The sequence below is a fragment of the Bufo gargarizans genome, chromosome 4 (genome assembly GCF_014858855.1).
Source record: "Bufo gargarizans isolate SCDJY-AF-19 chromosome 4, ASM1485885v1, whole genome shotgun sequence".
NCBI lineage: Eukaryota > Metazoa > Chordata > Amphibia > Anura > Bufonidae > Bufo > Bufo gargarizans.
The window spans coordinates 62,109,249-62,130,018 of NC_058083.1; the positions used below are offsets into that span (position 1 = coordinate 62,109,249).

At 46.9% G+C, this 20,770-nt stretch overlaps 2 protein-coding genes across 2 annotated transcripts in view; one reads left to right on the forward strand and one right to left on the reverse strand.

Moving 5' to 3' along the window:
- The window catches only part of LOC122935208 (zinc finger protein 397-like), a 1,371,324-nt gene that overhangs the window by 383,439 nt on the left and 967,115 nt on the right, over positions 1 to 20,770 (reverse strand). The window lies entirely within an intron of this gene.
- LOC122933834 (gastrula zinc finger protein XlCGF57.1-like) lies at positions 673 to 20,493 on the forward strand. Its single transcript, XM_044288902.1, has 3 exons — positions 673 to 728; positions 14,015 to 14,140; positions 17,698 to 20,493. Exon 3 carries the CDS (start codon positions 17,727 to 17,729, stop codon positions 19,542 to 19,544), a length of 1,818 nt encoding a protein of 605 aa, XP_044144837.1. The 5' UTR covers positions 673 to 728; positions 14,015 to 14,140; positions 17,698 to 17,726; the 3' UTR covers positions 19,545 to 20,493.

Here is a 20,770-nt window from a genome sequence, read left to right on the forward strand (position 1 = left end):
TATAGACAGATCTACAGGAGGCCGTGTATTCAGTCACTGTGTGCTTGTGTCTCCACAGATGGATTCAGGAGGAGAAATCCCCCCGAGAGATTTCCACAGAAGGTCCCAGAGAACTATCAGGTAGATGGAGCTGAAGTCTCCCCAGAATCTGACCAGAAAGTGATTGGACCAAAGATCATTTTACATTTCTCTAATTTAGGATGAAAATCTGATGGATATTAAGGCTGAGGTTAAAGATGAAGATGAGATGGATTTATGGGGCGATCAGCAGGGTAAGGAGGGGGGCTGTCATGGGTCACCTGGATACTACTCCCATCGTCTCATCATCACATGTAATAATCTCTCCTGTCCTCTCTCCTGTCCCTGTGTGTTTCCTACAGATGCACTCATAGAAGGAAATCCCCCCGAGAGATGTCCCCGTCCTCTGTATTCCCAGGACTGTCCAGAGGATAAGCTCCCAGAGAACCATCAGGTAGATGGAGCTGAGCCCTATACACATCTATATAGGGGGTCCTGCAGCCATAGAGGGGTCATAGATGGTGGGGGTCTCTTATGTGGATCTGTTAGATTTCCCACCTGTCTGCTGTATTGTCCTGAATTGTTACAGATGACAAATCAGGGGGAAGATGTGACTGATATTAAAGTGGAGGATGAAGAAGAGCAGATGATGGGCGATCCCCCGTGTAAGAGTGAGGTGGAGGAGGACATTCCAGCCCATGTGACCACAGGTATGGAATCATGAATGGAGGAAGGGAATTGGGAGGTTTCTTCAGGTGAGGCTCCACCTTAGATCTCCAGTGAAGTAAGCTGAGGCCGCTCCATACGCTGTGGGTCCTGGGTGTGTTTTACAGTGGAGTCCTGCCTGCTGCTGGGACTGGAGGTAACATCAAACCCACCTGTTTAAACCCTGCGATCCCACAGTCACTGGAGACCACAGCATCTAAGAATATTTACTGAACTCATGTACAGGATTATTTGTAAGGGTATGGTGAAATCTGTATGTGTTACATGTGGATTTGCCGTAGATTTCGCTCCTTACATTTCCACAGAGTTGATGGGCTGCAGATGTAAATCCGAACTGCAGGTCAATTTATGCTCAGATTTTTTTTTTTTGCTGCATAAGATAAGATTTCTCAAAATCTCCATTTTCTGGTACTGTAGAATGCTGAGGATTTGCTGCCCTTACATCCACAGTGTATATGCGATCTGTGAGCCTACCCTTACTATTTCACATGGGGGATTAGCATGTGGTTACAGAGTCTCTCTATTAGGACACAGTCTTGGTGTAAATTCACAGTGACCAGGATGGTGCCCGATGAGAGGCTCCGTCAGCATATCCTCTCCATTAGGCCCAACCACAGGTTTACTGACCCAACCTCACAGGGAGCTATCCGGATCTGGAATCCAGATGTGTGAATCTGGTCTTAGTCAGAGGCAGCTGATTTAATAATAGGGCTTTCTCTTAAAGAGACAGCAGCTTAATGTCATTGGTTGCTACTTTCTGTCCCTGTGCCCCGGCTTCATGTCCTCTGCATTGCTCAGCTGGTCCTTTGCCCTGTCCAGGTCCTGCGGTGGTCTCCTTTATGGCTAGTGTCACGCACCTCCACTGGCAGCTAACTAACCACCAAAACCCCTGCATCTCCCAGATAACTGAAGGGCAGGTTGTCTCTTTTCTGCATCTGACCGCATGGCTCTCCCTGCATTTGTATTTATTCCGTCTTGGGAAATACAAACGTGGAGTTAACCCTTCCCTGCCACCAATGGTTGACAGAACACAGTGCAATATACAACATATAAAGTGTGCTCCTACTGTACAGAGTGCGGTTCTCCAGTAATTAGTGCGATTATCTTCACGGCTCCACACCTACAAAACTTATCTGAGGTGGCAGAACAGAGTCACCTGTGACATCCCTAATACACGTTCCTGCTATGGCCACAGGGTGTCTCATCCACAGCGATGCACTTACAGCAGCTTAAAGTCACATACTCTGGGATATCACATCACATGTATCATACACGGTGCAGGAAGAAATAACAGCATGTACGTATAAACATGACATGAATGTGATGCTGGCGCGTCCTCAGGAGCAGTCACATCACCGCTCATCTAGGGTGGGAACCGGGTCAGTGGTCACACACAGCAAGAGAATGCTGTACAGAAGCCCCTATCTCTATCCCTTCTATGTTCGCGTGTTGTCTGATCGCCTGAGAAAAAGGTTCTATGGTAAGAACAAATATTAAAGGAGACAACGGACACCCTTGGTGGGTTCCATTTGTTATGTCAAATGAGTCAGATAACGTACCATTCGCCAACACTCTGGCCGACGGGCCGAATAAAGTGATTTGATTGCGTTAAGGATGTGTCCATTGGATCCCAAATTATCTAATACAGAAAAAGCAAATGACCAATTAATGCGGTCAAATGCCTTCTCGGCCTCCATGGCCACTAACAGTGATGGGCATCGTGTTCTTTCTGCTTGGTCTCTGAGGTTTAATAGGCGTCTAGAGTTGTCCGACGCCTGCCTGTTTTTACCAAACCCAGCTTGGTCTGGATGTATAATGCTGGGGAGAACTTTGTCTATTCTTGAGGCTATGAGTTTGGAGAATAGTTTTATGTCAGTATTAAGGAGGGATATCGGGCGAAAGTTTTGTGGAGAGGTTGGGTCTTTTCCGGGTTTAGGGAGGGTTACTATAGTAGCTGTTAACATTTCTTTATCACATGCACCTGTCTCGGTCACCTCCGAGAACATTTCTAGTAGGTGGGGAGATATTTCCATATGTGTTGGATAGGCCATCAGGTCCAGGTGCCTTATGCAAGGGGAGGGTTTTGATAATATGTAGTATTAATTTTTCTGTTATGGGAGAGGTAAGTGCTCGTATCTGGTCGGGTGACAAGTTCGGGAGCGATATTTTGCTTAAGAAGGAGTTTATATCCAATTCGGACGGCGGAGTAACTCCAGTGTCCTCCAGATTATAAAGGGATGAATAGTATTCCCGAAAACGGTTCGCTATATCTTTATGTCTGCCAGTAGTGTGGAGCAAGTATTGGATTCTAGATTTTTGGGCTCGTTGTTTTAGCTTTTTTGCTAATAATTTACCACTTTTATTGTTTTGGGAGTAATATTGCACATTTAGTGCTCGCAATTGTTTCTCATATGTGTTTAGTAGGCATTCATTCAATTTTAATCTTAGTTGATGGATCTGGTCTTGGAGGTTAGGAGATGATGTCTTCTTGTTTAATGCTTCTATATTTTGGAGTGTGATATATATTTCTGTGAAGCGTTTCTCTCTTTCTTTCTTTGCTTGGTTTCCCAGTTTGATAAATATTCCCCGTATATATGCCTTGTGTGCATTCCAGAGTGTGGTATGTTTGGTAACCGTTCCGGAGTTTAGTTGAAAATATTCATTTATGTCTTTTTGTATTTCTATCTTATAGGAGGTGTGTGCCATTAAAAACGCATTGTCCCTCCACATATATGTAGCAGGCTGAGTGCGGGTTTCTGGTAATGGTAATGGCTGCCTGATAGGACCACGTAACTGTTTCAATTGTGGAAGAGGAGACATTCTGAAGGATAATCTTGTCGCCCAAAAACATACAGTCAGGTCCATAAATATTGGGACATCAACACAACTCTACCATTTTTGGCTCTATACACCACCACAATGGATTTGAAATGAAACTAACTAGATGTGCTTTACCTGCAGACTGTCAGCTTTACCCGCAGACTGTCGGCTGTAATCTGAGGGATTTACATCCACATCAGGTGAACGGTGCAGGAATTACAGCAGTTTGCATATGTGCCTCCCACTTGGGAAGGGACCAAAAGTAATGGGACAGAATAATAATCATAAATCAAACTTTCACTTTTTAATACTTGGTTGCAAATCCTTTGCCGTCAATTACAGCCTGAAGTCTGGAACGCATAGACATCACCAGACGCTGGTCTCATCCCTGATGATGCTCTGCCAGGCCTCTACTGCAACTGTCTTCAGTTCCTGCTTGTTCTTGGGGCATTTTCCCTTCAGCAAGTGAAATGCTCAATCAGATTCAGGTCAGGTGATTGACTTGGCCATTGCAGAACATTCCACTTCTTTCCTTTAAAAAACTCTTTGGTTGCTTTTGCAGTATGCTTTGGGTCATTGTCCATCTGCACTGTGAAGCGCCGTCCATTGAGTTCTGAAGCATTTCGCTGAATATGAGCAGATAATATTGCCCGAAACACTTCAGAATTCATCCTGCTGCTTTTGTCAGCAGTCACATCATCAATAAATACAAGAGAAGCAGTTCCATTGGCAGCCATACATGCCCACGCCATGACACTACCACCACCATGCTTCACTGATGAGGTGGTATGCTTAGGATCATGAGCAGTTCCTTTCCTTCTTCATACTCTTCTCTTCCCATCACTCTGGTACAAGTTGATCTTGGTCTCATCTGTCCATAGGATGTTGTTCCAGAACTGTGAAGGCTTTTTTAGATGTCGTTTGGCAAACTCTAATCTGGCCTTCCTGTTTTTGAGGCTCATCAATGGTTTACATCTTGTGGTGAACCCTCTGTATTCACTCTGGTGAAGTCTTCTCTTGATTTTTGACTTTGACACACATACACCTACCTCCTAGAGAGTGTCCTTGATCTGGCCAACTGTTGTGAAGGGTGTTTTCTTCACCAGGGAAAGAATTCTTTGGTCATCCACCACAGTTGTTTTCCATGGTCTTCTGGCTCTTTTGGTGTTGCTGAGCTCACCGGTGCGTTCCTTCTTTTTAAGAATGTTCTAAACTGTTGTTTTGGCCAGGCCTGATGTTTTTGCTATTTCTCTGATGGGTTTGTTGTGTTTTTTCAGCCTAATGATGTCTTCACTGATAGTGACCGCTCTTTGGATCTAATTTTGAGAGTTGACAGCAACAGATTCCAAATGCAAATAGCAGATTCGGAATGAACTCTGGACCTTTTATCTGCTCATTGTAATTGGGATAATGAGGGAATAACACACACCGGCCATGGAACAGCTGAGAAGCCAATTGTCCCATTACATTTGGACCCTTAACAAGTGGGAGGCACAGATGCAAACTGCTGTAATTCCTGCACCGTTCACCTGATGTGGATGTAAATACCCTCAAATTACAGCTGACAGTCTGCAGGTAAAGCACATCTTGTTCGTTTCATGTCAAATCCATTGTGGTGGTGTATAGAGCCAAACATTTTAGAATTGTGTTGATGTCCCAATATTTATGGACCTGACTGTATCTATCCTAGAGTATGTGTTGAATGGGTGGGAGAAAAAGGTGTAATCTTTATCAGGGCCGTGTTGTTTACGCCAAATGTCCTATGTGAGGAATATGGATTAATATTTACTGTCAGCCATGTCCTCACACCCCCCATTTGCTGACAGGATTTCCCTGCTTCAAAGCCCCCAGCTCTGATTGTAAGTCTGTGTACATGCAAAATAAGTTTACACCCCCCATTTGCTGACAGATTGCAGAGGTAAGGAACTCCACAGGAGGGCCCTACTTCAAGGAAAAGTTCACACCTCCATGCACCAGTTTGGAGCCAGCTGAATCTTGCAGGAAACCCCCCCCCAGCAGGGGGTATCTGCTTTTGCCTGGTTCAATGAGATTTCCTAGACATATTGGCACCTACCTCTCATAAGGAATTATGAATCGCCTGGCCACCGCAGACGCAAACCGGATACATATTTGTGTCCCGGTGGCCACGAGGTACGGTCCCATGGTCTTTGTTTACTCGTACCCAGTCGGGGTAGGGAGATACCCATATCTCCCCATAGAAGCCACCTACCGGTACCAGGTTTGGGCTCTAATTGTAGCCGGAACCCAGGCAGGTCCATTAGTCCCAGAACCATCTCCCTGTGACCCTCTGGTCTGGAGCTATGACCCCTAAAGGGTTTTGTGGGTCATTCACAGTCAGCCCAGAAGAGGGGGAGTTGACCCCTCCCTGAGGCAGGGAGGGGATGGACCAGCTACAGGTTAAAAGCCTGGTGCCAGCAAGTAGGCGGCGTCTTTTTCTGAAGAGGGGTCACATGCTACACATGTGTTTAGAGGGACCCAGGAAATAGCAGGAGATCACAGCCCCTCGTGTGGCCTCCGGTTCAGGACATCGCCAAGGAACTTTCATCATACTTGGTAACTTACTTTCACCCTGCTTAATCCTATTGTAACCATATACCCTGTAATCTGTAACCTCAGGCCACTGTATATATATTGTCTGTGTATAGTGTGTTATATCTAGTGTGCTCTTATAGCGATTAAATCTATAATTTAATCTTGTGCTATCTTGTATCTCGATCACGAATCCCCACGTCCGTGTTTTGGCCTAGTTATAAGCTACCGTGGGTTGGTTTCTGACCCTATATAATCCCGTTAGCGGACCGGGCTTATATCAAACGAGAAACTGGTGGCAGTTACTCGAGCTGAGGACGCGCTGTTTTCGCTGCGGCAGTGAAAAGGCCCTTGCAGCTTGTTGCCTCTCTGTGCCCGCGTGGACAGGAGGTGTGTGTGTAAACTATACCAGCCTGACCTTACGTGCTCCTCTGGAGGGCGTAACTTCACGTTTTTGGTAAACCCCGTGATCATACCAGGTCTCGTGAGCTCGACATGGTTGACGTCAGCGGACACGAGGGGTGGTATTCATCACATATTGGTGGCAGCAAAGTGGGATCGAGATACTAGTGTTTGTGAGTGTGAGACCCATACTTCCAGACACTAAAGACGACCAGCAGTAGCTCTTGCTGCTGGAGTCTTAAGATCAGTTCAACACTAGACTGTCTGAGGGCAGATACAATAAGGTGTGTGTGCATCAGGTTGCAGTGGTGTCAGTGACCATCCGTTGCAATGACGGCCAGTATCACAAGGAGCAAATCGAAGGAGATGGCCGATGCTTTAAATGGGGGCGGAGTGGAGGTGGAAGGCGAGGGGGAGCACAACCAAAGCTCCCCAAGGAGCCAGTCGCCAGAGGTGAGGTCCGCGGCGGGCCTCGCTCCACCTGCCCCTCCCCCCAGCCAAGCTGGCTCAGCTGCTCTCCTACAAGCTGCCATGGACCGTCTCCAGGCTGGAGACCAGGCAGCCTCTGAGCTCCTACTGGCGGCTGCAGAGCGTCGCGAGCAAGCAGAGGCTGCAGAGCGTCGCGAGCGAGCAGAGGCTGCAGAGCGTCGCGAGCAAGCAGAGGCTGCAGAGCGTCGCGAGCGGGCCGAGCGTGAGCACCAGCTACAGATGCTCCAGCTAAAGCTCCAATTCCAGAAGCCATCCCCAGCCCAATGTGAGTCTCCAGAGGTCCGGATTCCGAAACTGCGGGCGGAGGACTTTCCCCTACTGGACAAAGATGGGGACCTGGACACCTTTTTGTTGGCATTTGAGACAGCCTGCCATCAATACCAACTGCCAGAGGACCAGTGGGTCAGATTCCTCACGCCACGGCTCAGGGGAAAAGCCCTTGAAATCTTCGGGTACCTGCCCAGCGAGACCATCCTGAGCTATGAGGACATCAAACAGGCTCTGGTCAGGCAGTATAACTTAACCCCTGAGTCGTACCGGAAAAGGCTCAGGAATTTGCACCGGGGTTCTACCCAGAGCTGGGCCGATCACATGCGGGCCTTGCTGAGAGCGGTCGACCAATGGACCACAGGATTGGAGCTCTCCACCGTCCAGCAGCTGAAGGAGCTCATCGCCACAGAACAGTTCTTGTGGAACTGCCCAGAGGATCTCCAGCAGTACCTCCGTGACCGGAAGCCAAAGGGGGCCTCCGCAACCGCAGCCCTGGCCGATGAATACACCAACAACAGGACTTCAGAGGCCCGGAAACCTGTCGGCTGGAGAGGGGGTAAGACGCACGCTGCACCTGCTACCCCTGCCCCTAGGCCCAAGTGGGCACCGGCCCCTGCTGCACTTTCCACGTCGGTGGGGGAACCCCGACTTTGTCACCTGTGTAAGCAGCCAGGACACTTCCAAGCCATGTGTCCCCAGCGCCCGAGGGATCCGTCCCAGTCATCAACCCGGAAACCGTCCACTGTGTTGTGTGTGGGTGGGGGTGGTGGGAGGTCCCTTGACAATGTTCAACCGGTCACCGTGGGCCAGGCTGTGGCCATGGGACTTAGAGACACCGGCGCTGAAATGACACTGGTACGACCTGAACTGGTGACACCCCATGATTTACTGCCCGGGAGATCCCTCACTGTCTCCGGGATTGGAGGAGTGGACCCGGCGCTGCCCGTCTCCAAGGTTTATCTGGACTGGGGTGCCGGTCGAGGAGTAAGGGAGGTGGGGGTATCCGCAAATATCCCTGCCAGTGTTTTGCTGGGGACGGACCTGGGGCGGCTTGTGTCTAAGTATGTGGCCGCTGACGCCCCAGGGTCCGATTCCCCAGAATGTGATGCAATGTCCCCCCCGGATAATACTGTGAATGTACCTATTATGCATGTTGATGGGGATGTGGGGGATGTAATGTGTGCCTCTCCCCTCAGTGGGGAGGGGGTCATTCCTGTCAGCTGGGCTGAAGCCCCAGGATGTAGCCAGCAAGCATGCTGGGACCTGTTGTCCTCCAGTGTGGTGACTGGGGGGACAAGCAGGGGGCAGACAGCTGCAGGGGGGGAGGATGCAAATGAGGTCAGGGCTGTCCCAGGAGAAGTGGGACTGCCAGGTGAAGCCTCAGTGCAGTGTTCCTCCACCACTGGGATGTCAGAGGGCCAGGTTAGTCCGCCTGGACTGGCGACTTGGTCGGGAGTTGAGGGGAAGCAGGCACTACCAGCGGTGGCAGCGGCTGTCACGCGCAGTGGGAGTGCTGGGGCCCTAGGGGCCCCTCAGGGGTCTGATGGCTTTCCCCCTTCCGACCAAGTGTCTGCCAAGTCAGATGGAGGCCCAGAGACAGGTCCCAGGGACCTGACAGAGGACGTGGCAGTCTCATCTATTCTGACCACGTCCAGTCAGGGGTTTCAGGTGGCGTTAGTGGCTGACGCCAGCCTGAACGCTCTCAGGGAGCAAGCGGCGCTGCCTCCCTCGGACTCAGACCTCAAGCAGGTGGTCTGGGACCAAGGAAGGCTGTGCCGGGTCACGGTCCAGCAGGGCTCACCGGAGGAGTGGCCTAGGGACCAGCAGTTAGTAGAACTGACAGGGGACGTGGCAGTCTCATCCATTCTGACCACGTCCCACCAGGGGTTTCAGGGGGCGTTAGGGGCTAGCGCCAGCTTGAAAGCTCTCACAGAGCATATGGCACGGCCTCCCTTGGATTCAGACCTCCAGAGGGCGGTCTGGGACCAAGGTCGGTTGTGCCAGGAAACGGTCCCACAGGGCTCACCAGGGGCGTGGCCTAGGGACCGACCATTTGTGGTATCCTATCCGTACGGGGCAGAATTTCTGTGGGCTGTGCATGAGACTCCGGTAACCAGATACCCAGGGGCCGCTAAGGCAGAGGCTTGGAGTGGAGACCTAGCCACCCCTGGGGCATCGGTCATCGAGTGTGTCGTGCGCTTCCAGGAAAAAGCGCCGGCCTTGTCGCGGTTGGTGCACGACAGTATGGGGCAGGCCCAGACCGTCCAGAAGCAGGGGTACGACCAATTAGCTTGTGAGAGGACCCATCACGTGGGTCCGCAAGCATGGACACTGGTTTCAGTACCTCAGACTAAGCTTCCGGCGGCCTGGGAGGGACCGTACCTCGCGCACCAGCAGCTCAATGCCAGGATGCACCTAGTCCCCCTGGACCACGCCCGGGGAAGGCAGAAGGCACGGGAGGCAGGTGCCCTCCCAGAAGGCCACCCCTTCCGGGAAATGTTAGCAAACAAGCATGGAAGGACTGCGTCCACCAAGATGCCCTTGGGCATGGAGTATGCCCCTGCCACTTCTCAGCGGATGGTCAAGCTGCTTAAGGGACTTGAAAGGTACGCGGCTGCGTACCTGGAGGTCATTGCCGTCTTCGGTCCTACATGGGAGGATCCCCGAGAGCATCTGGCGCAGATGCTCGGGCAGATCTGCCAGGCAGGCTTGACCCTTACGCCAGGGAAGTGCCAGCTGGGCATAAGTGAGGGGCCCCGGGTAGGCAGGGAAGCCTCGGAACCGGAACCTGGGAGAGGGGATGCCAGCTCATCCTGGATCACCCTCCGGGACAAGCACCAGGCGATATCCTTCCTGGGCTCCGCCGGGTACTATAGGGAGTTCGCACCCCACTATAGTAGCCTGGCGAGGCCCCTGACGGACCGCACCAGGAAGAAGCTGCCCTCCGCAGTCGATTTGACCAACGACTGTGAGACGGCCTTCCAGGCGCTGGAGCATGCCCTTTCTAGCTTCCCGGTACTACAGGCAGCCGACTGCACGCGGCCGTTTATGGTACCGTCTGATGCCAGCCATTGTGGCCTCAGGGTCAGGCTCAATCCAGGTGACCACCTGGGTCAGGAACGAATGGGAGGTTGGTACGCAGGAGCCTGGCTCTCCGGCCGTACCACTTTGCCATTAACCACCAGGGAGGGCGCGGATGGGCGCACGGGGGAACACAGGAATGTGCTGCCCCCTGGCGCCCTCTAAAAGGGGGAGGTGTGAGGAATATGGATTAATATTTACTGTCAGCCATGTCCTCACACCCCCCATTTGCTGACAGGATTTCCCTGCTTCAAAGCCCCCAGCTCTGATTGTAAGTCTGTGTACATGCAAAATAAGTTTACACCCCCCATTTGCTGACAGATTGCAGAGGTAAGGAACTCCACAGGAGGGCCCTACTTCAAGGAAAAGTTCACACCTCCATGCACCAGTTTGGAGCCAGCTGAATCTTGCAGGAAACCCCCCCCAGCAGGGGATATCTGCTTTTGCCTGGTTCAATGAGATTTCCTAGACATATTGGCACCTACCTCTCATAAGGAATTATGAATCGCCTGGCCACCGCAGACGCAAACCGGATACATATTTGTGTCCCGGTGGCCACGAGGTACGGTCCCATGGTCTTTGTTTACTCGTACCCAGTCGGGGTAGGGAGATACCCATATCTCCCCATAGAAGCCACCTACCGGTACCAGGTTTGGGCTCTAATTATAGCCGGAACCCAGGCAGGTCCATTAGTCCCAGAACCATCTCCCTGTGACCCTCTGGTCTGGAGCTATGACCCCTAAAGGGTTTTGTGGGTCATTCACAGTCAGCCCAGAAGAGGGGGAGTTGACCTGCTACATACAAGATAGCACAAGATTAAATTATAGATTTAATCGCTATAAGAGCACACTAGATATAACACACTATACACAGACAATATATATACAGTGGTCTGAGGTTACAGATTACAGGGTATATGGTTACAATAGGATTAAGCAGGGTGAAAGTAAGTTACCAAGTATGATGAAAGTTCCTTGGCGATGTCCTGAACCGGAGGCCACACGAGGGGCTGTGATCTCCTGCTATTTCCTGGGTCCCTCTAAACACATGTGTAGCATGTGACCCCTCTTCAGAAAAAGACGCCGCCTACTTGCTGGCACCAGGCTTTTAACCTGTAGCTGGTCCATCCCCTCCCTGAGGCAGGGAGGGGATGGACCAGCTACAGGTTAAAAGCCTGGTGCCAGCAAGTAGGCGGCGTCTTTTTCTGAAGAGGGGTCACATGCTACACATGTGTTTAGAGGGACCCAGGAAATAGCAGGAGATCACAGCCCCTCGTGTGGCCTCCGGTTCAGGACATCGCCAAGGAACTTTCATCATACTTGGTAACTTACTTTCACCCTGCTTAATCCTATTGTAACCATATACCCTGTAATCTGTAACCTCAGACCACTGTATATATATTGTCTGTGTATAGTGTGTTATATCTAGTGTGCTCTTATAGCGATTAAATCTATAATTTAATCTTGTGCTATCTTGTATCTCGATCACGAATCCCCACGTCCGTGTTTTGGCCTAGTTATAAGCTACCGTGGGTTGGTTTCTGACCCTATATAATCCCGTTAGCGGACCGGGCTTATATCAAACGAGAAACTGGTGGCAGTTACTCGAGCTGAGGACGCGCTGTTTTCGCTGCGGCAGTGAAAAGGCCCTTGCAGCTTGTTGCCTCTCTGTGCCCGCGTGGACAGGAGGTGTGTGTGTAAACTATACCAGCCTGACCTTACGTGCTCCTCTGGAGGGCGTAACTTCACGTTTTTGGTAAACCCCGTGATCATACCAGGTCTCGTGAGCTCGACGTGGTTGACGTCAGCGGACACGAGGGGTGGTATTCATCACATCCTATATCTGTTGTCTGTGTATTAGTCATGCTATTGTGTCGGTCCTCAAGTTAGAAGTGGAGGTGATGTCCCATGTTGTATCCGCGATGGTGTTAAAATCTCCACATATTATCAGGTGGCCTTGTCTTACATTGTGTATTTTTTTAAACGCTCTATTGAGAAAGTGTATTTGTCTGCGGTTTGGGGCGTATACTGTAACCAGCGTATATTTGACATGGTTAATAAATCCTACTAGTATAAGGTATCTTTCTTTAGGATCAATCGTAATAGAAATCATAGAAAAGGTAATGTTTTTCTTAATGGCCAGTAGGACTCCCCTTTGCTTTTTTTTCGTAATGTGCTTGGTAGATCTGCAAGTATTGAGGGTGTTTAATTCTATGAGCGTCTTTCTGTGTGATGTGTGTTTCCTGTGCACAAAATGTGTCTGATTATGAGGATAGCGCCTCTTTCCACATCAAGGAACGCTTATAAGGGCTATTAAGTCCCTTAATGTTGAAGGAAGCTATCTTAATCACCATCTTGTAAAGTGCAATAGTTGTACCATCGAGTTGGCACTATAAGTGCATATGTTGGGAAGGAGATGTACTAGAGGCTGAGAGGGTCCTCCGAGTGAGCCACAGACCTGAACTGGAGGAGAAAGGGAGGCCAAGTCCTAAAAAAGAAGAAGAAAGTACACAAACCAGTACAGATCAAAATGTGAACATAGTATGAGGTTCCACTTGTCATGTGGAGCCTTCTCTTGGGCTTAGGTATCTTCTGTTCTGAAGACGCCATATCACATGTGGGCAGTTAAATTGGCTACTAGTAACTAAATTGAGAACAAGTAACCTGAGCTAACTAGTAGAACGTTCTGGCACTTATCGCAGCATAACAATAGAATCAACCAGGTGTCCCGGGTCGTGACCATTCTTAGGAGCTCATTTGTATAGAGATGTCTTCCACTCGGATCTCATTTTGACGGGTGGATTAGGTGATGACTGTTTCGGCTGTTTCACCGTGATGTCCTGACCAGAAAGAAGCGTGATCCCATCCTGCACTGAGGAAATAGCAAATGTGGTGTTGTTACAGGTGACAATTATTTTCACAGGGAACCCCCAACGATAGAGTATGTTATATTCTCTTAACGCATCGGTTATTGGTAAAAGTTGTCTTCTTAATTTCAGGATAGTGGCTGAAAGATCTGTGAAAAATGTTACCGATTGATAGGGAGCCTGTAGCTCTTTAATCTTGCAGGCTGCAAGCATAGCTTATGACATGGTAGTAGTGCACTCTCGCTAAAACGTCTCTAGGGACATTTTTCAGTAAGTGTTTAGGGCGCGCTTTTCTGTGTGCCCTGTCAATAGTGAGATCTATGGGGGTGCATTCTGGCACCAAAAGCAGAATTATTTTTTGTATATAGGAGGTCAGTTCTTGCTGTGTGATTTCTTCAGGAATGCTCCTGAACTTTATATTATTTCTTCTGGAGCAGTCCTCCAGGTCTACTACCTTGGCTCTCAGTGAGGAGACTTCAACTTCCAGAGCTTGGTGTGCGTCAATCAAATTGTTGTGTGAGCCTGCAAAGTCCCCCATTTTGGCTTCTATATGGGTCACTCGGTGTTCTAGGTTGTCAACAGATGATTGAAATGGAGTTATCAACTGAGTGATGCCATGTTGTAGTGAGTGATTGAATGTCAGAAGCAGGGAGCTGGAAGCTGGGGCATCTGAGGTGGGGATGGAGGCAAAGCAATTTGCTAGGGCTGAATGGCTTTGTGTGCTGGGCTCTGTAGAGTCGCTTACCGCTCCACCGTATTCATTTGGCTGTAAACCCTGCTTTTGCTTTGCAGGGCTTGTGGAGGAGGACCCCCAAGATGGCACCCGTGCGCTTAGCTGTTTTCCACCACCTGTACCTCCTAATGCTTCCCGTGGAGAAGATGACCCGCAGATCTCCAGAGTGCCCGCTTTGCCAGCAGGTAACGTAGGGGCTCCTGCGCCGTTGTCCAAGATGGTATCCCGGTCTTCTTGGCTTTCAGGGAGTGAGGAGGTTGGTGATTCAGGGGGATCTGGGTCCCTGGTGTCTGCTGTATCTCTCTTGTATTTATCCACCTCAAAGTAGAAGTCCAATTTGCCTTGGGACTTGAGCCCTCTTTTCCCCCTGGTCATCATGTTGGGGTTGGAGATATGCTTGTGGAGACTCTGTTGTGCCCGGTGTCAGCTTTTCGAAGCTTCGTATGTGCCAGAGCTCTGAGCTTATGCGGCAATCTTCACTCGTGGCCAAGCCACGCCCCAGATTACACTACTTTTGAATCACTTACTTTTATTATCATTACAGTCACACAGAGAAAGCTTCATCCCAACATCTCCTTTTTTTTTTTTTTTGTCAGTCTATTTAATGTCTCCTTCACATCCTTCCATAGGTGCCATCTTTTACGTAAACCAGGGAAGGATCCCAGCTCAGTACAATCTTCTCTCCCCATCTCTGTACTACAGGTCCTTCTAAAAAAATTAGCATATTGTGATAAAGTTCATTATTTTCTGTAATGTACTGATAAACATTAGACTTTCATATATTTTAGATTCATTACACACAACTGAAGTAGTTCAAGCCTTTTATTATTTTAATATTGATGATTTTGGCATATTTCATCCGACCAATAAAAGAAAAGTGTTTTTAATACAAAAAAAGTCAACCTTCAAATAATTATGTTCAGTTCTGCCCTCAATACTTGGTCGGGAATCCTTTTGCAGAAATGACTGCTTCAATGCGGCGTGGCATGGAGGCAATCAGCCTGTGGCACTGCTGAGGTGTTATGGAGGCCCAGGATGCTTCGATAGTGGCCTTAAGCTCATCCAGAGTGTTGGGTCTTGCGTCTCTCAACTTTCTCTTCCCAATATCCCACAGATTCTCTATGGGGTTCAGGTCAGAAGAGTTGGCAGGCCAATTGAGCCCAGTAATACCATGGTCAGTAAACCATTTACCAGTGGTGTTGGCACTGTGAGCAGGTGCCAGGTCGTGCTGAAAAATGAAATCTTCATCTCCATAAAGCTTTTCAGCAGATGGAAGCATGAAGTGCTCCAAAATCTCCTGATAGCTAGCTGCATTGACCCTGCCCTTGATAAAACACAGTGGACCAACACCAGCAGCTGACATGGCACCCCAGACCATCACTGACTGTGGGGACTGGACACTGGACTTCAGGCATTTTGGCATTTCCCTCTCCCCAGTCTTCCTCCAGACTCTGGCACCTTGATTTCCGAATGACATGCAAAATTTGCTTTCATCCAAAAAACGTACTTTGGACCACTGAGCAACAGTCCAGTGCTGATTCTCTGTAGCCCAGGTCAGGCGCTTCTGCCGCTGTTTCTGGGGAATGCGGCACCTGTAGCCCATTTCCTGCACACGCCTGTACACGGTGGCTCTGGATGTTGATACTCCAGACTCAGTCCACTGCTTCCGCAGGTCCCCCAAGGTCTGGAATCGGTCCTTCTCCACAATCTTCCTCAGGGTCCAGTCACCTCTTCTCGTTGTGCAGCGTTTTCTGCCACACTTTTTCCTTCCCACAGACTTCCCACTGAGGGGCCTTGATACAGCGCTCTGGGAACAGCCTATTCCTTCAGACATGTCTTTCTGTGGCTTTCTCCTCTTGCTTGAGGTGTCAATGATGGCCTTCTGGATAGCAGTCAGGTCGGCAGTCTTACCCATGATTGCGGTTTTGAGTAATGAACCAGGCTGGGAGTTTTTAAAAGCCTCAGGAATCTTTTGCAGGTGTTTAGAGTTAATTAGTTGATTCAGATGATTAGGTTAATAGCTCGTTTAGAGAACCTTTTCATGATATGCTAATTTTTTTAGATAGGAATTTTGGGTTTTCATGAGCTGTATGCCAAAATCATCAATATTAAAACAATAAAAGGCTTGAACTACTTCAGTTGTGTGTAATGAATCTAAAATATATGAAATTCTAATGTTTATCAGTACATTACAGAAAATAATTAACTTTATCACAATATGATAATTCTTTTAGAAGGACCTGTATATTAGAATTAGAATTACAAACATTCGGCCCAATCACCTTCACTTTATTCTTCTCTTCCTTGTTGCTGCCTCACAACCTGGTTTCTTACAGCATCCCATTCATCCAGAGAAATACCAGATTCCAGAAAAAAACTTCTCAGCTCTGACTCCTGGGAAGCATTCGATGCAGTATCCTAGATGTTCTGAAAGGCTTCGGGGAAATTCTTTTTTATGATTGTATTTTACCCATTTTGGGCTAAAAATTATTTTTCCAATTAATCTTTATTAAAAATATTGGGTCGTACTGTCCCAAAAGGTTAACTTTGTCTAGCTGTGAGAATCGTACTTTCACTTTATGCCGCTTATCTAATAAACCTTTTCTCTAATTTACTAAAAGGTCATAAACACTTGTTATATAACGATACTCCAGGACGTGATCCCAATCTGGGTGATAATTTTTAGACGTACTTTTTTTTTGTTCTCTCCTCACGTAGTAAAAGGGATGAAAAGTGTGAAGGGATAAAGGATGGGGTTAATAATTATGTACAATAATTATGAATTTTATTCTTGTGTATGGTAATATTATGAAAAATATAGATTATTAAAAAAGGCCATAAACACTTATTTAAACCATATTCTTATAAGTAAGGTAGGAATTGAGCTATGAGTGTTTTTAAGGTCAGAGATGGTCAGAGAAGATGACTGAGTGAAAATTCAGATCCTGTTTCTAAAGAATCTCAAGGCTGTACAGAGAAAAGGGCTCAACATTTTTAATAAACACTTCACTTACCCTCTGTAATTTAGGCCATACTGTTGTTTAATTCTTACACACGTTACAGACAGATGCACAGACAAGTATAACTGTAAATGGACTTAACACCCACCCTCTGCCCCTTCACTGTGGAATCTGACATGGTTTTCCCCTCTCTCCTTCTATGGCTCATCCAATCAGATGCTAGCATATGTGTTATCAAATTTGGCACTTGGCAAATATGTCTCTCTGTGGTTGCCAATGAGTCTCTGTCCTCTCCAACCCCACACGAACAAGTTGTCCCATATGCATCTCACTTATTTAGACGTTATACATTTAAAGGGGATCTGTGCGCTCCAAAACGCCCCCAAACTAGATGAAACGGTGTATAGTGTAAGTGGTGCTGAGTCCAGTAATGTAATTTTTATCTTTATACTCACTTGCATCCGATGCTGTGCTCCTACAAACCAGCAGTAAAATGTCTTGAGCTCATGTACATTATGGAGAGGACTCCAAGAGGAGTCCCATTAATGCTTTATACTGCTGGTTTGTGGACACAGCAGCCCTTACACTATTTACCACTAACTCTAGTTTGTAAGGTGATAGGCCATATCTCAGCTTGTATCCAGGCGCAAGAAGGACTTCTCTTTCCTGCTGGATCCACTTCTTAATTTGGCTCAAAAACTGCATGTCTGTTTCAGGCCTAAGAGGAATGTTATAATTTTGTGGTTTGAAAAAAACTCACTATCTATTTTTAATCCTAACAGGAAATCCCAATAAGAACTCTGAGGGAACCATGAAGTTACCACAAGTACAAAATGTAGCTCTCATACCACACTCTTCAAGAGAAAACGTCATCACCCTGCTTGTATATCCCGGACTTCTGATTACAGATCTAGCACGTAAACCAAGTAGTCATGGAGAATCTCCAGATAAATCACAAATTGTTACCACAAGTACACCACAATCACATCTTGGAACATGTATGAAAACTCAGGCAGAACTGAAGAGATTTCCCTGTTCACATTGCGGTAAATGTTTTACAAATAATTCAGGTCTTATTATACATGAGAGAATTCACACAGGAGAGAAGCCATTTCCATGTTCAGAATGTGGGAAATGTTTTACAAATAAATCGGATCTTGTTAAACATCAGAAATGTCACACAGGAGAGAAGCCATACCCATGTTCAGAATGTGGGAAATGTTTTATTAGGAAAGCCAAACTAAGGGAACATCAGAGAGTTCACACGGGAGTGAGACCGTATTCATGTTCTGAATGTGGCAAATCCTTTAAATGTAAATCAAGTCTTGTTATACACCAGACAGTCCACACAGGAGAGAAGCCATATTCATGTTCAATATGTGGGAAATGTTTTATGGATAAATCACATCTTATTCAACACAATATAACCCACACAGGAGAGAAGCTGTTTCCATGTTCAGAATGTGGGAAATTTTTTATTAGGAAAGACAAACTTATTGAACATCAGAGAGTTCACACGGGAGTGAGGCCATATTCATGTTCTGAATGTGGCAAATCCTTTACATGTAAATCAAGTCTTGTTATACACCAGGCAGTCCACACAGGAGAGAAGCCGTATTCATGTTCAGAATGTGGGAAATGTTTTAAACAGAAATCAGAACTTGTTAAACATCAGAAAGTTCACACAGGAGAGAAGCCGTATCCATGTTCAGAATGTGGGAAATGTTTTATTAGTAACACCAAACTTAGGGAACATCAGAGAGTTCACACGGGAGTGAGGCCGTATTCGTGTTCAGAATGTGGGAAATCCTTTAGATTTAAATCAAGTCTTCTTATACACCAGGCAGTCCACACAGGAGTGAGGCCATATTCATGTTCTGAATGTGGCAAATCCTTTAGATGTAAATCAAGTCTTGTTATACACCAGGCAGTCCACACAGGAGAGAAGCCGTATTCATGTTCAGAATGTGGGAAATGTTTTACACAGAAATCAGATCTTGTTAAACATCAGAAAGGTCACACAGGAGAGAAGCCGTATCCATGTTCAGAATGTGGGAAATGTTTTATTAGTAACACCAAACTGAGGGAACATCAGAAAGTTCACACGGGAGTGAGGCCGTATTCATGTTCAGTATGTGGGAAATCTTTTACCACTAAATCATATCTTGTTAAACATCAGAGACGTCACACAGGAGAGAAGCCGTATCCATGTTCAGAATGTGGGAAATGTTATATTGGTAAAGGAGAACTGAGGAAACATCAGAGAGTTCACACGGGAGTGAGGCGATATTCATGTTCAGAATGTGGGAAATCTTTTACATGGAAATCAAAACTTGTTATGCATCAGAAAGTTCACACGGGAGTGAGGCCGTATTCATGTTCAGTATGTGGGAAATCCTTTACATGTAAATCACATCTTATTAGACATGACAGAACTCATACAGGGGAGAAGCTATTTTCATGTTCTGAATGTGACAAATCCTTTATGTATAAATCAAGTCTTGTTATACACCAGAGATATCACACTGGAGAGAAGCCGTATTCATGTTCTGAATGTGGGAAATCTTTTATTAGTAATACCAGTCTCAGGAATCATCGTAGAAGTCACAGAGGAAAGAAACCATCCTGATCTTCTATATGTGAAAAATGTTTCATAAGGAAATCAAAATTTAAAACTCATCAGAAGAGAAAATAAATTCCTGTGTGTAATGTCTGCAAAAGCAGATGTATAACTAGACATTAAATGGGTTTATTGCATTTATTATGTAGGCAAAGTGAATACAAGGCTCTTACTAATGTTTTTTGATTGTCCATCTTGCCTCCTTTTCTGTCTTGATTGATTTTTCCATCGTATGCACCTGCAGCTCATTTCCTGAGGTTACAGCCACTGCTGTGCTGCAGCAGAGATACAAGGCGGCTGGAAGCTGCTGCGCATGTGTGCCTATGCACCGTACCAACCACCAGAGAGGCCGAAGGTTTTTCCTATACTGTGCCAGATTGCAGTAGTGGCCATCCCTGAATGTGTGTGGTGTGTAATGCAATGAAAATTTGAATTACGATAGCTAAGGAGGCAATGTGGACAATCACAACACATTAGTAAGTGCCTTGTAAAAACTTTTGTCTACGTGGTAAATACCATTTCCTAAAAGTGAGACAACCCCTTTAAACCACCAATAAGAGGGTTTATTTTTGGATGAAATAAGCCTGGATTTGCCAAACACTCAGATTATATTTACCTGAATCTGGGATCCATGGAAGAAAAGAGGAGCAGAGAAGATGAAGTCCCCATGGACTTTGCTTCTCTTACTGTATTCATACTGTATTCAGGACTCCGCATGGAGACTTTTATGTAACATGTGGACATATCGATATTTGATCTTCATTAATACTGTATATAATGATAAAGGTGATGGAAATACGATAAAAATACGTTTAATGGAGGTCAGGATTTGGAATGACCTACTATTACTATCATCAGTGGTCTCCGAACTATATACTGATGAACTGAGCGTACCTTATTTTGAAAGTTAAAACATAACTTTTATTTTTTCTGTCAATAAAATAAATGAGACACTAAATATGGTTTGTAGCTATTTTTTACTGTGCTTTCCAGAGGGGAAGCAAACGGGTACTGCACAAAATTAATTGTCCTTTTCCAGTACAGTTCCTTTCCTGGGGGATTGCCTGCCGCCTAAATGAACCTTTGAGGGTGCTCAGCCTATATACTTTCCCCATGCAGACTAGTCTATAAGCAGGGAAAAACCTGACTGGCTGTAATCGGAGCACCCGTCTCAAAAAGGGCGGCCCCCAGCCGCTGGAACCTCGGTCCTGTGCTAGAAATGACTTAAACTTCCC

Bases quoted from the DNA above. Each gene is read 5' to 3' on its own strand.
- LOC122933834 (XM_044288902.1), top strand. From the start codon at position 17,727: ATGAAGTTACCACAAGTACAAAATGTAGCTCTCATACCACACTCTTCA.